The 19,242-nt window shown below is 39.9% G+C and overlaps 1 protein-coding gene across 1 annotated transcript; it reads left to right on the top strand.

Moving 5' to 3' along the window:
• The first annotated feature begins 435 nt into the window (after window positions 1-435).
• On the top strand, window positions 436-19,117 carry gfpt2 (glutamine-fructose-6-phosphate transaminase 2). The gene is made up of 19 exons (XM_044363392.1): window positions 436-548; window positions 1,808-1,915; window positions 2,854-2,961; window positions 3,353-3,478; window positions 4,456-4,514; window positions 6,418-6,552; window positions 7,581-7,642; window positions 9,470-9,549; window positions 12,389-12,506; window positions 12,694-12,857; window positions 13,261-13,356; window positions 13,810-13,907; window positions 14,097-14,217; window positions 14,485-14,642; window positions 14,947-15,061; window positions 15,261-15,388; window positions 15,531-15,698; window positions 16,026-16,187; window positions 17,908-19,117. The coding sequence occupies exons 1-19, from the start codon at window positions 542-544 to the stop codon at window positions 17,950-17,952; spliced, it is 2,058 nt and encodes a 685-aa protein (XP_044219327.1). The 5' UTR covers window positions 436-541; the 3' UTR covers window positions 17,953-19,117.
• The last annotated feature ends 125 nt before the right edge of the window (window positions 19,118-19,242 follow it).

The raw sequence follows: 19,242 nt of genomic DNA, 5'->3' as shown, positions 1-19,242 counted from the left end.
AGCAGGTAGAAAGAACTAAAAAGTCTCCCAGAATATAGACTGAAGACTGACTGCTGGCTCGGTTTCAGTTACAGTCTGATTCTTCATTCAAAGTCAGGTGAAAACACTTCAAGTTCATACAAAGAAATCAGTACAAAACGACCACCTTCGCCAAATAAGATGATGCTTGACGATATACTGTGTAAGTCAAACCTGACTGAACTATCTATGATTTTGTTTTCTCGTCGACAGTCCACAAACTCTTCAGTACTGCTGACGTTATCAGTTGGGGTGAAAAATACCTGAGTTAATAGGCACCTATCCATCTGTGACAGATGAAGTGGTGAACACCTGTGGGGAGGCAGGACGGTGACAGGAGTGGCGTTAGAGGAGGTGGGGCGTGGGACGCTTGCCCTAGCAGGAAACACCATTTAAATGCAAAGTGGGAGTGTGTAGTCGTCCTGGATTTAACACGAGAGAAGTCGAAGCATCACTCCGACCGGGAAACTACAAGTCTTTTTGTCATAAAACAGTGCCCAGCAACGACGGCAAAGCTTGAGTCATGTGTGGTAAGTTCTTTTTTAATTGACTTAATATTTTTTGTTAAACTTATTGGAGTAACTGCGCGTATTACGCATAGAAATCGCCTTTACGGGCTCCTGCAGTTCCAAGTGGCCTTCTACATTACTGTTTTATTGCATATAAACTACGCGATGAAGCCAGAAATGTGCGAGGTTATCAGCTTTTACTTGGTCTTATGTCGTTTTACCGATCTTGATCAGTTGTAGTGGTTAAATCGCAACACTTGTAAAAAAAAAAATAATTCTGTTTTCTGAACTGTGAGGATTCCTGAAGAGCTTTACGCACAACTGCTACGTGTCAGTATTTTTTTTTTTCCTCACTGGTGTTGACTGCAGAACAGTCAAGTCATACCAATCACACTTCAAATAAGATGCAACTGATGGTCGTTACCGTGTGTCACTGAAGTGACTCACTCACATCCACCCACCACAACAACGTAAAGTTGAGCCCAATACTGGGTCTGGCAACTTTTGACAGCTTCTCGCATGTCCAACCATCGAACAGGGACATTTACAGCCGAAAGTAAATCTTTAACAGTCGTTCGGCCTTTCCTCGCTTCTGCAAGGAAGAGGCCAAGGTTGTGGGAGTTGACCGCAACCTGCCTACCTGGCTGCTGCAACACTGCGCGCAATGTGCGTCCGTCAATGGCCAGCTGTGTGCCAGCGGGAGCAGAGCTTCCCGGAATATTCCTATAGGACGTACGTGCGCGATCTCACACATACAAACACACACACACACACACACACAGTAGGGGGGAGGCTGCACTTAATATATATATATATATATATATATATATATATATATATATATGGACAACATACCCAGTAACCTCATGCTGTATACACACTGTTATTTTTTGATCTAATAAAGAGAAGCATCATCTTGACTAACTCGTGTAATTAAATGTAATTAGATGCCATTCCTGGTTTCTCAATCTGCCTGTTGTGTGCTCCCTTCCCAAGAATATTAGGTGAACAACTTGGGTGAAGATTATAGATGATACAAAAGATAAAGCTGAAATCTAAGAGTCAACCTCACTAACCAGCTTTGTTCTTCCTTAATGACCAATCGACAAACCAGACCGTATCCATATTATATGGATATTACTGTCACATAACATGGCCACTGTTAAAATATCAAAGATTCAATCAAAAGATTGCACACTTGGCAGTTGTGTAAATTCTGCCTACAAGTTTAAGCATCTCAGAGGATTCAAGTTCTGTTTCTCTTTCTCCCTCTCTAAAAGGGATCTTTGCCTACCTAAATTATCGAGTGACTCGCACCAGAAAGGAGATATTTGAGACGCTAGTGAAGGGACTGCAGAGACTGGAGTACAGAGGCTACGATTCAGCAGGTGAGACACTCGGCTTCACAGTGTTTCCATACACACACACAGACACAGACACACACACATCATGCACAAAAGCCTAGTATTCCTTGCCAGCACCTGTGTGTCACATCCAAAAATTAATAGGCAACATTTCATTGCGGTTAAAAAAAACATTTTATTATTTGCAGGTAAAAGACTACTTGAACATTATTACACATTCATCTGTGTGAACATTACACACACAGATTGATGATTCATTTTTTATGGTTATACTAACAATCAATATCACGTCACTCGTTGGTTTAGTACAGTAAGGACACGACAACACCCTGACCCACTATACTGCTTCCTACCACATGTTATTAACACCATTTTATTTTGAATGGAATGATGTGTGACTTGTATTACAGGTGACACATACAATTACTTGACAGCATGAGGCAGGTGCCATTTAGGCACACCTAAATCATTAAACAGAAGAGGAAGTATCATCATAGATACTACTAGACACACTCCCACTGTACTTTAAGAAGCTCCAGTGACTTCAGACTTCAAAAACCTCTTGTCATTTGGATAAGTTATAATGTTCACATGCAACAGAAACACACACCCACAAGCGTAAGTACGCTTTGTGTTTGTTCATCCTATTTGAGCAGGATGAAGCCACAGGACTAAAAGGTCCTTTCATGGCTGGTAGATGACATGTCTTACACACACACACACACACACACACACACACACACACACACACACACACACACACACACACACACACACACATACACAATGAATAATACCTCAGATACAGAAGTACTTGTCTTGTCTTGATGAATCTAAAGCTGAATTTGACCTCTCACCACTATTATATAGAATACTTTGAATCTGTGACAGTTGTGTGTTTAGTGTCTTTCTGTGTGACCCTACAAAAGTACACATTTCATTCCCCTCCTGCTTGTTTGCAGGTATCGCTGTGGATGGCCCAAACAAGACGACCTCTGACATCAACGGCAACACCATCTGTTTGGTCAAGCAGAAGGGGAAGGTCAAGGCTCTGGATGAGGAACTCTACAGTGGGTTTTCCACATTTGATTAATATGATTTGATATGATTTGATAATATTCTCTCAGCAGATATTCTGTGTATCAATAAATAAGTAAAGGGATTTTGTTCGCATGATCATGTGATGATAGTAAATAAGTTTTTAGTGACTGTGCTCCATGTATATGGGCAGAAAATGCTCCATTTAGTTGGTTATGGTTATTTGAAAATCTCGTTATTGTGACCTGTGTTATTTTCCTCGTCCTTTCTTGATGCAAACATTTTGAGGAAAATGTGAAAATAAAACTCAAAAGCACCACTCTCCCCTCACTGAGCATCATGTGCTGCATTTTTCTGTCTTTGAAATTCCCTGCAGTCTGTTCATGTCAGTGAAAGGATTGGTGTTGTGTTTTGCTTGTTCAGAGAAAGACTCACTGGAACTGGACGAGGAGCTCTGCACACACTTTGGCCTCGCTCACACTCGATGGGCCACACACGGAGAGCCGAGCGCTCTCAACAGCCACCCTCATCGCTCCGACAAGGATAATGGTAATTTGTACTTTCATGCATGCTTACATGTTCAGTATATAAACGCATCAACAGCCATAATCAACCACCATAAATCTATGCAAAAAACATGTAGGAACGTCGGTAAAAGTAACTTCAATGAAATACACTAGTTGCATTTGATAATCATTAAAAAAAGGAAATTAATAATAATGATCATATTTTGTTTTCCAATGACTCCAGTAGTCACATGTTATGAATACTTTATTTGTCAGCCTATAATAATAACCTCATAACTACAAAACTGGGCATTAAAATAGAAGGTTAAGATGTCATATACCTGTCATACACACCCATACACACCTTCTATTCTAATCAGCTGTGCACCCTTCACTTTGCCATTAGTGTGCCATGTTATTAGACCTGTCAATAATGTACCTTGGCTTTAGCCCAAGGTATGTAACCTCATAAAAGTCCAAAGTGTGAGACTCTCGCACAGAACAGGAAAGAAACTGTGTTACCAAGTCACCTCTGTTTGCAGTATATTACAGTTTAGTATTGTTCTACATTGGTATATTATTAATTGGCCTCTCATTTATGATAACTTATCACCTTGTTTGTTTGTAACCCTTTTGGTAGTGCATGTGGTTGCCTTTGTTATCCCGCTCTGCCATGTCATTGTGGTAACACTGCATTGTTGTTATCTTAGCTGCTCCTAAATCCACTGCTGAGCACGATCTTCCTGTGCTCAAAGTAACATTCTTTGAATAATGACAACCAGTTTGACCTGGTTGGCAGTTAGACTTGCTATACTTTCCAATTGACTGCAATAGTTAGGATCTACGGATAAGGCAGATGTTTTTAGTTTGTCGAGAGCTTTGACAAAACATGAACGCAGTTAGAGTATGAAGGATCACTGAGAGAGAACAACGAGAGGTCTTATTACAGCTTTGCTAAGACTAGCTTTTGGCCTTTAGCCCCTTTATCTAATCTTTTCACTCTCGCTGACTTTTTTCCAGAGTTTGTCGTCATCCACAATGGCATCATCACCAATTATAAGGAACTGAAGGAGTACCTGGTAAGTCATCCTATCACATGGAATTCCTCTTGTACAAGCTATATGATTGGCTATAATACTAAATAATAAATAATATGTCAATATACTGTAATGTTGTTCTGTTTAGCCCATGGTTCAAAGCAGGCTGAAATACCAACACTTGCCACAGGTTAGACAAATGTAAATTGCTGGCTATTTCATTAGTTTCGTACATTCAGTTGGGTTAGTTATATAAGTCAGCCTGTCCACTGCCAAGGTAACCAAGCACGTCACAGCTGCGGGTGTTATGGGTGTTGCAACACTGGCACTTTTCACAGAAATATGATTCCACCCCCCAACTCCAACTTTTTCCTGAGGTAGTCATTGATGAAACGAAACTGAATTCCCCGCACATGAAAACCTATTGGTCAAGTTAGATTGATTGATCTGCCATCCAGCCAATCACAGCCATTTGAACGACCCACCAGGCCAGGACAGTTGAAGTACGGTGCTTCTGTCACTCCGGTTTTGAGTAGAGTTCTGTTTTTGTAATGTGAAAGCTGCTGTGTTCTTGCCAATTTCACCCACTGACGCCTGATTTGAGTAATGGGTATGCTGGACAATGTAGCTCAATGTAGCTAGTTTTCATCTTGTTGTGTATCATGGATGAAGAATAAGAAAGATAAGAAAAAAGAGAATTAAAGTCTTATTCTTTATATTTTTATGAAAAGCGTGTTTTTTTAACAGACACTAAAAAGTCTGAAGTCATTGCTTAATACTGTGGTATGTGAATGCTGGTGAATATAATATGGAGTGAAGGGTGTGGTGCTATAATGTACATTTTGAACTCAATATTATTTGCATATGGTGTTGAAGAAAATGTAGAGCTGCATGGCATTCAATTTGATTTGGCATGTTGTGGAGACTGGAACGGGGGCTGAAGGCAAGGGGGGTTGCAGTTCTCATGTCCCACCCCTACAATCCCCACACTTTTGAAATCACTGCTCCTGTAGGTAACCACTGCAAACAAATGACCTACTAAGCAAATATAAGTATATATAATGTATTTGCAGGAATGCAACAATGTACATACAGAGACACTAGAATATAATTGCATGTTTTTATATTAATGGAGAAGAAAAATTTATGAGTTTTCTAATTTTCTGAAATCACTCCGGCCTTCAGCACCAGAACTGTCTCTTCACAACATTATATAATGTTACTAATAAACTAAGAATGTTTCAAAAGTGATTTGTTCTCACATTAGTCGTTATGAATGCTTTTTACAGGAATAAACAGCAGCAGGAATTTACTATTTGTTGATAGAAGGAGAAAATCAAATTATTAAATTAAAACTTAAATATATAAAAAACAATGAATGTGAAATTCTTTTTTCTGAATGGTGGAGAGTTGTTACATGTGAAGATTGTGTGCTCATGTGTAAGTGTAAAATTACTGGAAAATTAGTGTCATCCACTGCAGTGTGTCACTTTAGCAAACTACTGAAGATGTTACTTGATCGATCAATAATATTTTCACTTAACTATTGTATGTAAATAGCTGTTCACTCACACCAGTGACGTGAGAAAATAAGTAATGCTCATTATTTCAATTACCTCTCGGTTCATAAGTTTGCAAATATAGCCCCGCCAAATATACAATGGCCACTGTCCTCACAAGACAAACAACAGCATGATTGTTTGTTCAACTACCGACAATGTCCTGACAGTTTTTGTGTGTAAATGTAACTAATCCTTAACAAGTAAGGTGGCATATCATGAAATTGACATATGAACCCTTTTTTGTAACTGTCGTTCATACAGCAATGGTTTTTGAGTCATTTTGGATGCCTGCTACACACCAATACAGACTTCATATCCTCTGCATGTTTATGTAAAAATGATATGTATATGTTAATATATACTGTATCTCTTACCTACCTCAGATCACCAAAGGATATGAGTTTGAGTCAGAGACAGACACTGAGGTGATTCCCAAATTGATCAAATATGTTTATGACAACCGGGAGAGTGACAGCGTCTCCTTCTCCACGCTGGTAGAGAGGGTCATTCAGCAGCTGGTGAGTAGCTCAAACTTCAGCACATCACTGACAACACTGACTGCTCCAAAACAAAACCAACCAACACATACACACATACACATACACACACAACCACACATTTAACAGCTGGACAGGTGGTGTTACAATACTGCCCTTTTTTTAGTATGTACAACATGAGAACTTCACTTTTATTTCCTCCCTCCACAGTTTCTGTGGCGTTTTTGAGAATGGAAACTTTTATAAACAGTTTTCTGGTAACTATGAGGGACAGCATCATGTCACTAAGTGTCATTATCCGGTCATACACACATACTCACTCATTGGCTCATTCTACAGTGTGTGAAACTGCTTAAATTTCCTGTCCATTAAAACACAGTACACCATCACAAAACAGCCGCTATGGCAACCACCCTAACAGCATCACAAGTGACATCACCTCTTTACAGAAGCTGAGTTTTCGGGTGAGGTGAAGCAAGCCTCTTTTTTTCCATTGTATGACTTTTACTCCTCGGAGTTTGACACTTTTGAGTTGTCTCTACTTAGAAGAACAGAGGAGGTAATAGCAGCCATTTTGAATGTGGAGTAATGGGAACCAGATAGTTCGACCCACAAACAGCCTTACTACGACCATGACATGCTTACCCCCGCCCCCCCCTAAACTTTCAACATCACACGCACACAACCAGCCAGTTCTGCTTCTAACCACCACAGGCGGCATTGCAGAAAGTGCTTTCGAAACACAGCTGATGTTATACAATAGAGGTCTTATTTCCCTCACACACACCCCACCACCATTCCCCTGCTCCTTCCCAAGACTCAACCACACCCCCACCACAACTACTAAACCCCACAGGGCCAGGAGAAACATTTGTTTGTGTTCAGAAAATGTTTACGTTACTCTCTCTAGGAATACTTGATTAGCGCTACATTTTTTAAATTTGAGATTATGAATTGTTTTTCTTCCTCCTCCCTGACGCTAGTGTATTATCAGTCTTTCATCACACTCATGTAAACTCTGCGTTTCCTCTTGCTTCTTTCTGTCTCAGGAGGGGGCTTTCGCTCTCGTGTTTAAAAGCCGTCACTTCCCTGGAGAGGCTGTGTCAACCAGGTTAGTACGCGCACACACACAGACACGCACACACACACACACACACACACACACACACACACACACTGCTGGTGTTTCACTTCACATTATGGTCCAGTATCTGTGCAATGATCTGGACTCAATGGAGATGAGTCATCCTCGCTGTGAAGCAATCCCAAATACGATTTCAGGAGATTCCTTTGATTCACTCATTCTGGCTTATCTCAGCTAACATCCATTACATTTGACACGTTATGACTCTTGCTTGCGCTTTGCTTACGCTAATGGCTAATTTCACTGTTTTTCGAGCGCGTAAGTGTGCGTAATTTCCCGCACAACTGCATGTGTCAGTCCTATCTGTGTCTTAAGACCAAGGCAAAGAGGGAGCAGAGCGGAGGTTGAATTCAGTTTCCCTCTCTACCTCCTGGGCCTCTGGCCGCCGGGTTGCTGGCCCTCCACTGGCTTCTCTGTGACTCATTACCGGAGAGACTAGAGAGTTTCCTGTTTCGGCCTTGGGGAAATGCCCCTGCCAGCATGACTCCTGGTTAATCACCTCTCATCTTTTTATCTTATTTTATACCTACCTGGTTCAGTGAGCCGTCGTGGATCATGGAGAGGGAAGGTGCCTGAGCAAAGGAGTGAGAGACTTAGAGAGAGAAAAAGGAGGAGGGCAGAAGGGCAAAGAAATGTAGAGAGATAAGTGGGCTTTGATTTATGGTTTATGCAAAAAGGTTTCCTGGCAGTGCCAATGCTGGCAAGGATAATAATTCTCAATTGTCCATTGTCTGCTTGTAGTTAGAGAAATTTCTTCTAGATAATATATTGCACCAATTTAGATAAACTGAGAGACTGTAGTTTTGGCAAATATGCTGAATTATCAGCATTGTCGCTCATGATACCGGAATGTTTGTTTAGTGATGCTTGTCACCCGCCCTTTGTTGTCAAGGATCGATCTCCTGGCAGGACTTTTACTCTCTTTACAGCGTTTCTTGCTTTGTCTCATTCTGTTGTTCTTCCATTCTCTCTCTTTCCACCCCACCACCTCTTTCTCTTACTTTTCTTTCATCCCCCTCTGCTTCCCTTCTTCCCGTCTCTCCCTCCCTCAGGGTAAATATTGTATTGGATAGCGACCACATGTTTCTGTTTGCAAGCCTCCCTTTTCAAGCCCCACACCCCTTAAAACAACCAGTGGTCTTACGTCAGTGTAGCCGAGCGTCCGGAGAAAGCTTAACCGGAGAGAGAAAAAGGGATCCAGATAGAGAAAGAGGGAGGGGAAAAAGAAGAAATAAGGAGAGGCCTTTTGGACTGAGTTTCTCAAGAGTCTTGTATCATAATAACTAACTTGCCATGAAGAGGTTTTGTTTTGATGTACTGTGTGCAGTCTGTAAAGCTTTCTTCGGATTTAAGGTTGGTTTCATCACACCCTCCTCACTCACCTGTCTAGTCCACATGTGGTCGTACCTTCTCAGCATCCACAGCCAATCAGAGAAGCCCACATAGAATCCCTCAGCCAATGAGGAAGTAGTGTGACTCAGTCCAGGAACTGTGAGGAAATCCTAAAGGGATGTAGACAGATGAAGGATCAGTTTCTATGTTCAAGATAAGATATTAGTGGGGAGAACTCTGACACAGGGACAAACATCAAGTTCACACAGAATTGTGTGAACTTGATGTTACAATGATGTTTAGGATAATACGGTAGTCAAATTGCCTCAACATTCACAGCAAGGTACAACATGAGAGTGTGTGTCTGACATTGTTGTGTGTCTACAAAACATAATCCTCTCCTTTCTCCCACACTTTCTCCCCCTCTCTCTCTCCATGCCTGCTTCATTCTTGTCCCGGCAGGAGAGGAAGTCCGTTGCTCATTGGTGTGCGAAGCAAGCATGAGCTGTTGACCGAACACATTCCCATCCAGTACAACAGTGGTGAGCTGTGTTCCTCTCTCTCTGTCTGCCATTATCCGCTTACACTTCAACCTCAATTATTGCCTAAATGCACTCTCACACACACAGACCTGCTGTAGGTACATACATTCACAGCAGCATACGCAGAGGTTAGATAGACGACATAAATTAAATTTATGACAGAGTATGTAGTATTTCATTATCTAATTTAATAGCACTGCTGATTATCGCCTTACAGCATACGTGCCTCTGAGCACTAGATACTCAGTCACATAGGTAATAAATTGCATAAGTCATATGTGATAAGACTGTTCGATACTGTATCGTCAGCAGCTATACCATCATGTACCCTGTTTCTGGTGAATGACGAAAGCTAAGCAGGTGTTGGTTTGGTCAGTTCTTGGATGAGAGACCTCCTGGGATAAACTAGGTTGCTGCTGGAAATGGTGTTTGGTGGGCCAAAAGGGGGCAATCTATCCTTTGGTCCTAATAAATCCCAGTGCAGTGACGGGGACACTGTGCCGTAAGAGATGCTGTCATTCAGATGAGACGTTAAACCGATGACCTGCCTCTCTGTGGTCATTAAAGATCCCATGGTAGTTATTGTAAAGAGTAGGTGGTTCCCCGGTGTTCCTGGCGATACTCCCAACCTGGCTCTCTCCATCTGGCCACCTAATCATCCCCCAGTGTAATTGGCTCAATGAATCCCTCCTTCTCCACCTCAAGCTGATGTGTGGTGAACCTTCTGGCACGAAATGGCTGCCATGCATCACCCAGGTGGGTGCTACACATTGGTGGTGGTTGAGATGAGTCCCCTCCCTTCACTGTGAAGTGCTTTGGGTATCAAGACGGGTATTATTATAATTATTATTGTTATTATTATTATTATTATTATTATTATTATTATTATTATTATTATTATGGTCTGTGTTTAGCTCCACATATCTCTGTCATAGTAGACTGAGACGTATTGAGTTATTGTTTAAGATATGTGGATCAGGGTTAGGTGGACCAAGAGCTGCTTCCTCAGTCTTAACACAGCAAAAAAGTATAAAGAATAAATGCCAAAATAAAACATAAAACACAAATAAAATGTATCACATTTAACCTTTTCTAAAACCACTTTTAAACACAACTTTAAACAATAACACTATTCTACATTTGTTGTCAACAAAGCCCATGAAAAGACCAAGAGCAACAATGTATTAGTCCGTCTCTCAGCTTCATGCACCTAGTGAGGTTGTAAACCTTGAAAAAACGGGTGATGAATATACTATTTTTAAAAATGGCTGAATCATTTCCTGAGACAGTTGGGCAGTGTACGTTTTAGTCAACATTATTCAAACAGGAGTAAAGAGTAAATATTTGTTGGGGACTATTTTCAGCCACTGATTTGGTGCGCTAGCGAGTTATTTACAGCAGCAGGATTGTGTATGTGGGATTTAGTCAAAAGGAGCAACAGTGTATGTGTTCATAGCAATGAAAGAAATGTCACCAAGTAAAACTGTGTGGCTCATTGATATAACACAGAGGAATAAGCTATGCTGCACAGGTAGTGCTTGTTAGCAGGATCAATAAATTGCTTCTAATTTAACAGGATATGCAGAAAGTTAAGAATTTTCATTAAGCACAGTCAGAGTTCACTCATACACACCAAGTGGCCAACTTACACAATACAGTAGCCATAAACATATATCCTATGAAGGGGGTCTTTTCTCACTGGAGTTTAATGTTGCTCTATTCATTGTCTCAGATGTATTGTATCAAATCCATATTGACTCTGTCAGAATGTTTCTCTTGGCCAACTGTTTAAGTACTACAGAATGTTTTGTGGCTCTGTTATTTATTGTGCAATAATTCTGGTAAATACTTTCTTCTTAGAAAGCCCTCTTACTTGAAGAGTTGCCATGTATTTCTGTGTGTAGTTTTACAGGGAATTGTTCTTCATTCAGATACTTTCTGCTCAGAATGTGGTTCTCGCCCAAACAGAGACAGAATTTGAGATTCTTTGTAATATTTCAAACAGATGTATTTCGAAGAAAACATCTGTCATCATGATTATTCATTGTTAGTAACAACATGCGTGTTTTGTTTTTTTCAAATGTTTGCTTCTTTTGTCTCTACTGTGCGTAGGACTGTGTCTTAAAGATCTTATCTGTTTACTTAATATTTATGGTTCTTAATGGCTCGAGTGAGATGTGTCCAAAGTACAAAGAAGAGGTGGTGTAATGACAGGAAAAAGCTAAGCTGGGTGTGGCTTTTCAATGCCTCTTGGACTTTTCTTTTTATAACATTTTATGTTTTTCACCCATATATGTGAAGATGATAAGTTGTGTAGTGACAAATACCTCTATTATCACATACTTAAATCGACTTTGTGTATTGTGTTAGGTCTACCTTGTGCCTGTTTAAACAGCATATAAACACCACAGTGAAAGTGCCAAATAAGACCATGCTTGACTCTTTGTCATGCCAGTCCTATTGTAAACTAAGGAGAGGATTGTCCTTGTCCCCGATCTTCCTCCTGAGCCTAAAAAAGGACACATACACCCATTCAGCAAAATAGAACAAATCTGATGACAAATAATATGCATTGATGATTTTCACAGGATAGAGGCCTATCACATCATTTTCACTCCTTGTTCATTTGTTACCGTAAAGCCATTTAGAAGTTTCCTCTTATGATCTTACTCACGAATCAGAATTTCACAACACAGCAAACCCAAGTCCACAGCAGCGATCTGACTACATCTGGAAGTTGAGAGGAAGAATTTAAGCGATGAGAACATCTTGATTGTTTTAGTGACTCAAAGCCACCGTGCGACCTCTGATCCTTGTCCTCTGGCTTTTGACCCTATAGCTCTCTTCAAGGATGGAGTGCAGGAGAAGAACAGCCATAACCGTCCTGACTGCTCCAACAGTATCGACTCTGTGGGGGATGGCAGAGCTGTGGAGTATTACTTCGCCTCTGACGCCAGGTGAGAAACTAATTATCTGTGTATCCTGTGATGAATCCAACATGGGAATATATCGTTGAATTGTCATTTCTTATTGACTTCTTTCCTCTAGAACAAGAACAATAATCCACAAAAATAAGAAACATGCTTAGTACCCTTTGTAAAAATCACATCATCAGCATGTCTCTGTCTTTTCCTCGACTCACAGTGCCATCATTGAGCACACCAACAAGGTGTTGTACCTGGAGGATAATGACATTGCAGTGGTGACCGGAGGGAAACTCTCCATCCACAGGGTAAACCGGCAGGCCGGTGAGGACCCAGTGAGGGCAATCCAAACACTACAGATGGAGCTGCAACAGATCATGAAAGGTCAGATGATGGCTCAAAAAGGCAATTTTGCATTTGGTGGAGCTTATGATGACCAATACATTGCTTTTATTTTATTTTAGAAAGTAATTTTGCTTAAAAAGGAGATTATATGAGCATATAAGAGCTCAGATGTTACAAATGACACTAACAAAGCAGCCTCTAACAAATTCTGTAGCATACGAACAGTAACATGCATGTAGTACAGGCTACGAATAAGGTCTGGTTAATAGAGTTATACTTGCATGCCCTCTCCTGGCTGAATAAGTTAAAACATAATACTGCTGGGGTTTTTTTTTTTTTGCATAGACTTTGGCTCCGTATACCACTGTTTTTTTTTTCTTATCTCTTAGAAGGATGTGTCATGTCCTGGGTCATAATACAAAATATTCTCCTCCCTTTGCAGGAAACTTTGACGCCTTCATGCAGAAAGAGATCTTTGAGCAGCCGGAGTCGGTGGTCAACACAATGAGAGGCCGGATTTGTTTCGACTCTAATACAGGTGACCTGTCCTACCTTCAAGGTTTAAGGATATGTCACACACTCCACCAAGTCCCTGATCTTTTGAATAAGTATTAGCAGGGACTGATTCAGGTTATGCACACAGGATCTGTAGTTTGCCGTGTGTCCTGCTTACCATTGTCTATTCAAAGTACAGTCATACACTAAAAAAATATTTGCACATCATTACAGTCCACATTTAACCGCCCTCTCTGTCATTCAAATCCTCCAGCTTCCACGTTATACATGTACATGTAAAATGATTTTATACATTTGAAATTGTTCAAAGATGTCTGATTTATTCACTAAACTTGTACTACCTTTTAATTGTACACATTATATGCACAACTAGGCAATCCTCACATGATTGAATGTAAAACATATTCAATAGCTAATGCCTAAGGGACCAGAAACGTGCAGTGAATCAACAGTATGCTGTTTTCTATTTCCTCAGTGGTTCTCGGAGGGCTCAAGGCAAACCTGAAAGAAATTAAACGCTGCAGACGGCTAATTATGATTGGCTGTGGCACCAGTTTCCATGCTGCAGTGGCTGTGAGTAGAGAGATCAAAAATTAAGTTGACCTTGATGATGGCATGTTGTAGGAAAGACAGTTTAGATAATTAGTTTTATATCATAAAGGTAAAGTAGAGTGTAATACATGATATTGCTGTTTGCACTGAGAGTGGTAATGATGATGATGATCATGGTTAAGCTGCTGCTTTTGTTTTGATCATTTTCAGACCAGACAGATCCTTGAGGAGTTGACAGAGCTGCCTGTCATGGTGGAGCTGGCAAGTGACTTTCTGGACCGCAACACACCTGTTTTCAGAGATGACGTTTGTTTCTTTATCAGCCAGTCAGGTGACAGCAACACACAAACTCCAGGACACCTGTTCTCACAGTACAGTCTTTGCTCATGTTTTTTGTCTCCTGAGGTTGCTGGTTTAGTTTTGTTTGATCTTAAACACTCTCTTGAGATGACTGTCTTTTTGTTTCTTTAACAATTCTTACCTGAAACCTCCTTCAATATGATCCTCTTTTGATGAACCTCTCCTTCTATAACAGTGGCCTCCTTGTGCTGTAATTCTGCATCATAAGCATATCTTTTCATTCCCTTTGCTCCCTCAGGAGAGACAGCAGACACATTGATGGCGTTGCGCTACTGCAAGGACCGTGGTGCTCTGACAGTGGGTATAACCAACACTGTGGGAAGCTCCATTTGTAGAGAAACAGACTGCGGAGTCCACATCAATGCCGGGCCTGAGATTGGAGTGGCTAGCACAAAGGTACAGTTTCTACAACATTCAGATAAACTTTGTCTTATCACATGGTGGTCAAACTAAACACAATTTCCTCAAATGTTCACTGCATTTTCATCTGGCAACAGCAATATGCAAAATACACATGTTTTTCATATTTAATATAAGCTGTCCAGCAGTATTAAAAGCACTTTGCACACAATTTAATGATAAAATTCTTCTCTGTAAAAGCTGCACAATAACACAGCAGTGTTATTTTCTGAATAGGCTGATACCACACTGTTCAGTACAGCTTGGGGTAATATGAGTGTTTCTTGTGTGTGTGATCCAGGCGTACACCAGTCAGTTTGTTGCCCTCATCATGTTTGGTTTGATGATGAGTGAGGACAGACTCTCCCTACAGAAGAGAAGACTGGAGATCATCAACAGCCTCAGAGTGCTACCTGGTCAGTGTTTTAACAGACACCAATAAACAAGCAAGCCTATGCCCTTCACAGTCTCAACATGAGCACATCTTTAAATGTAGACAGGCAGATGCTCGGTGATGTTTAGCCATATATGACAAATCAAGCTAACAAAACACTGTCATAATCTCATCACAAGACCTCCACATCCACATGACGCATTATTATTCTGCTCTCCTAGAAATGATAGAGAAGGTGTTGTCTCTGGATGACAAGATCAAGGCCATCGCCCATGAACTGTATCAGCAAAAGTCTCTTCTGGTCATGGGCCGAGGTTTCAACTATGCCACTTGCCTAGAGGGGGCGCTGGTGAGTCAAGAATACTTCAGTGTAGTATGTGTAAAAAATACAATTCGACATATGATTATGACACTCATAATGTCTTTTGTGTGTGTTATCTTTATTCAGGATTATGTTCTGAGCTACTTTTATTCCTATTTTTCTAATGCAGAAAATCAAGGAGATCACCTACATGCACTCAGAAGGCATCCTGGCTGGTGAGCTGAAGCATGGACCTCTGGCACTCATAGACAAACACATGCCAGTCATCATGGTCATCATGAAAGATGCCTGCTACACTAAGTGCCAGAACGCTCTGCAACAAGTCACTGCCAGAGCGGTAGGTCCTGGAAAAATATATTAATAGGGCTCTGAAACGCACAGATGCATGCACACAAACATGACATTCAGATAGCAATAGTAGAATAAACTTCAACAAATATATAACCAATCAGTCATAAAAAGTATGGCAAAGAGCACAGAACCCAGGTACGTCATGTAAGAGGTGCAGGGGTAATAAATTAGATAAGAGTCATAGTAAGACAACCGCACACACACACACACACACACACACACACACACAGTATTCTCATAAATGACTAAATAAAAATGGACTGACTAATGTTAATGGTTTTGTCCTCTATGCCTCTCTCTCTCTCTCCATCAGGGTCGGCCCATCATCTTGTGTTGCCAAGACGACACCGAAGTGACCAGAAATGCCTACAGGACCATCGAGCTCCCACATACTGTGGACTGTCTGCAGGGCATCCTCAGTGTCATCCCCTTGCAGCTCTTGTCATTCCACTTGGCTGTGCTGCGTGGATATGACGTATGTAGACAACATATTTTTTTTGACTCAATGCAACCATGCAAATTCTCAGTGTATAGTAGTATAATAGTGTAGTGTAAGTATAGTAGCAGTAGTGTATGGTAGTATAAAAACTCAGTCTTTCGTACTTCACGTATTTTTTCTTTAAGATTTGTGTTAAGTAATGAACCAAAATGTCAAACTGTCTGCTAATTAGCTGATTACTAATCTGAGTCGCAGACATAAGGAAGATCATACAAACAATCAAATATTAAGTCTTTCTATGATATACTATCAGGACATGTGCGTCATAACTGTCCGAAAGGGTCCAACTGCAGACCGACCATCCTCAGCAGTCCACCACAGTCTGTTTCTGAACAAACTTGAGACGAGAAATAAGCAATCTAGTTGCTGAATCTTCACTCGTATTAGATCTACATGGCCTAATTTAAAAGTTTGTTCCGACTTTCATAAGACAAGGGCACTATTGCACTATATATTGTCTTCATATATTTATAATTAGATTTCTAATATGTAGTTTTCATATAATTATATTTTGTCGACTATGACCTGGCAATTGAGTTCTGAAACAAGATACAATACATCCTCCAACCAGGGGGGGGCGGTAGTACCTGCATGAGAGAGGTCTGAGGAGGGAGGTCTGAGGTGCTGCAGTTGGACCCTCTTGAAACTGTCCTGTCTAAATACTGCAAATATCATTGTTTTATTAAAATACAATATAACCACTGGATACACTGTATTAACCTGAACTTATTAACTATTAACTTTTCATCAGATAATTTTAAATAGGTCAGTAGATATTTTCACACATTGATATCAAGATTATACTATGATGCTAATTCAAAACTGTGTGGGAGTATGAATTTGACTGCACATATATTTTAAAACATCTTGCACATATAATTTGCTATTGAAATGTTTGCAGTTGCTTCTATCTGCACGTGGCTTTGACACAGTTGTGTATTTGTTTAAATGTCATGATATGCATATGCATGATTCAGATACATGCAGCAGTTCAAGCTTTTTCCACCAGATGTAGGACTGGGTGGTACAACCTAAAAATTATATTTTAATTTATATTGTGGACTTTAGTTGAATATAAATGCAGCGCATGACTCAGGGAGACTATGACATGTAATAGCCTGCAGTTAATTAATTATTAATATATTGTATGGTGGTTGTGTGTGTATGTGTGCAATTTGTTTCACTTTCTCATGGCAGCTGCAGCACCACTTGAAATGAAATGTCTCAAGTTTAATTATAAATACTGTGAACTGAGTGTTTACACATTTGCCTTGAGAGACATCTCTCTCACCAATTTTGACAGGCACCATTCTTTACATGTCAGCATGATGACCCACAGTAATATAATTACTTTTTTTTACTATAGGGTCAGGGACTGGTCAGTGACTCAGGCATCAGTGTATGCATTATGGTTTTTCTTTCTTAACACTACAATGAGAGCATCTTTTTTAAATCTATTTTTTGTTAGCCTGCAAATGTGCACTTGTTTTAGCATAAAATGAAAGTGTATGCTCCCTTGTTAATATGCAGTACACTTAATGTAACATGCCACGTATAGCCAAATCTGTATCATGGCACATCTTCACATCCTTGGCACCCTAATACAATGTAATGTTTCCAAAGTGGGAAATATGTACAGTACAGAATCATTGATTACAGATAATTTGCTCTAACAAACTTCTGTCTCTTGTTGCAGGTTGACTGTCCCAGAAACTTGGCCAAGTCTGTGACAGTGGAATAATTACAGTTCACAACGCACAGGAAAGGAGAGAGGAAGGCTCATAGATTTACAGTGCAATTGTAAAATTGAACGTTCAGTATGTTTTTGTGTGTATGCATGTGTGTTTGTGTCTGTGTGTGTGTCTGTGTATGTGTGAGTGTGAGCGCAGATGAGAGTCTGAGTGAGAGAGAGACTGTGACAAATGGAAGAGGGAGGTATACGGTACAATGACTTTTTTTTTTATAAAAAGAGAAATGTGAAGTCCGACCAATACACTGCTGAGGAAGTACTAGTGCCATCGAGGCCTTGCGGAACAATCTATGAAAACACCTTACACACATCCAAAGCAACATGCTGTGCCTTTTTCTTATTATGACTTGAGCCAAAAATACACACAACAGGCTTAATAGAAAAGCATTGATATGGTATATTGAAGTGTTTACAGTTGTGCAATATGGGAACCAAATGTACATTATGAATGTGCACAATCATGAATGAAGTGATTCATTCTCTTCATTTTATGAATTTCTTATGTCCATTGGGGGCTTCTAATCTATCCATTGCATTATGGGAAATGTAGGAATTATGCAGATTTGTGCCAGAGATATCTCTTGGTTATGAAAATCTCATGTTATATGTATTTTATTGCACATTCATTCAGTCACTGTGCCTGGTGGGTCATTATCCCATAAATACAATATTTTCAGCAGAAGCTACGAGAAGATATCTAGCTTTCAAATTATTACTTGATTGTATTCTTTTGACATGTTTCTGCTCCATTTTTATTATTTCATTTTAATTTAAAATATACTGTATGTCTATTCTGTTTGACAGAATGGCAGCTTCCAAAGGTAGTTTGTGGTAGAACATGATCTTTTTTTGCAGGCATTCTGTATACATGTCATAGGGTAGATAATTTCAATGGACATACTTAAAAATTATTTAAAGAGCAATCATGCAGCAACATAAAAAAAGTACCATGACTTTTAATAATACTTTGTTTTGTCAGCTGTTTGTATGGGTTTATCATAATGATAATATTCTGTATTTATCTGATTTTTATTTTATAGGGGTTAAAGAGGGGGTTTGAATTATATCTGTAACTATGATTGTATTTTATAATGTATATTTTATAGACACAAACAGACACTATCAATCAATAAATAGACAAAGCATTCTACTGAAAGTGTGTGGCTGTTTTTTCCTTATTTCTCCACCTGCTAGTGTTTGCTGTAAGTAAGATCAGATTTTGATGCTATTTGCTAGGCTAGGCATAGTGAGATATGTTAATAGTATTTATTTGAGTTTGTG

The sequence above is a fragment of the Thunnus albacares genome, chromosome 10 (genome assembly GCF_914725855.1).
Source record: "Thunnus albacares chromosome 10, fThuAlb1.1, whole genome shotgun sequence".
Lineage (NCBI taxonomy): Eukaryota > Metazoa > Chordata > Actinopteri > Scombriformes > Scombridae > Thunnus > Thunnus albacares.
This window is presented reverse-complemented; position numbering and strand designations above follow the sequence as displayed.

Coding starts and splice junctions, on each gene's coding strand:
- gfpt2 (XM_044363392.1), top strand. Junction 4,515..6,417: donor AGGAACTGAAGGAGTACCTG/GTAAGTCATCCT, acceptor TACCTACCTCAG/ATCACCAAAGGATATGAGTT. Junction 7,643..9,469: donor GGAGAGGCTGTGTCAACCAG/GTTAGTACGCGC, acceptor TTGTCCCGGCAG/GAGAGGAAGTCCGTTGCTCA.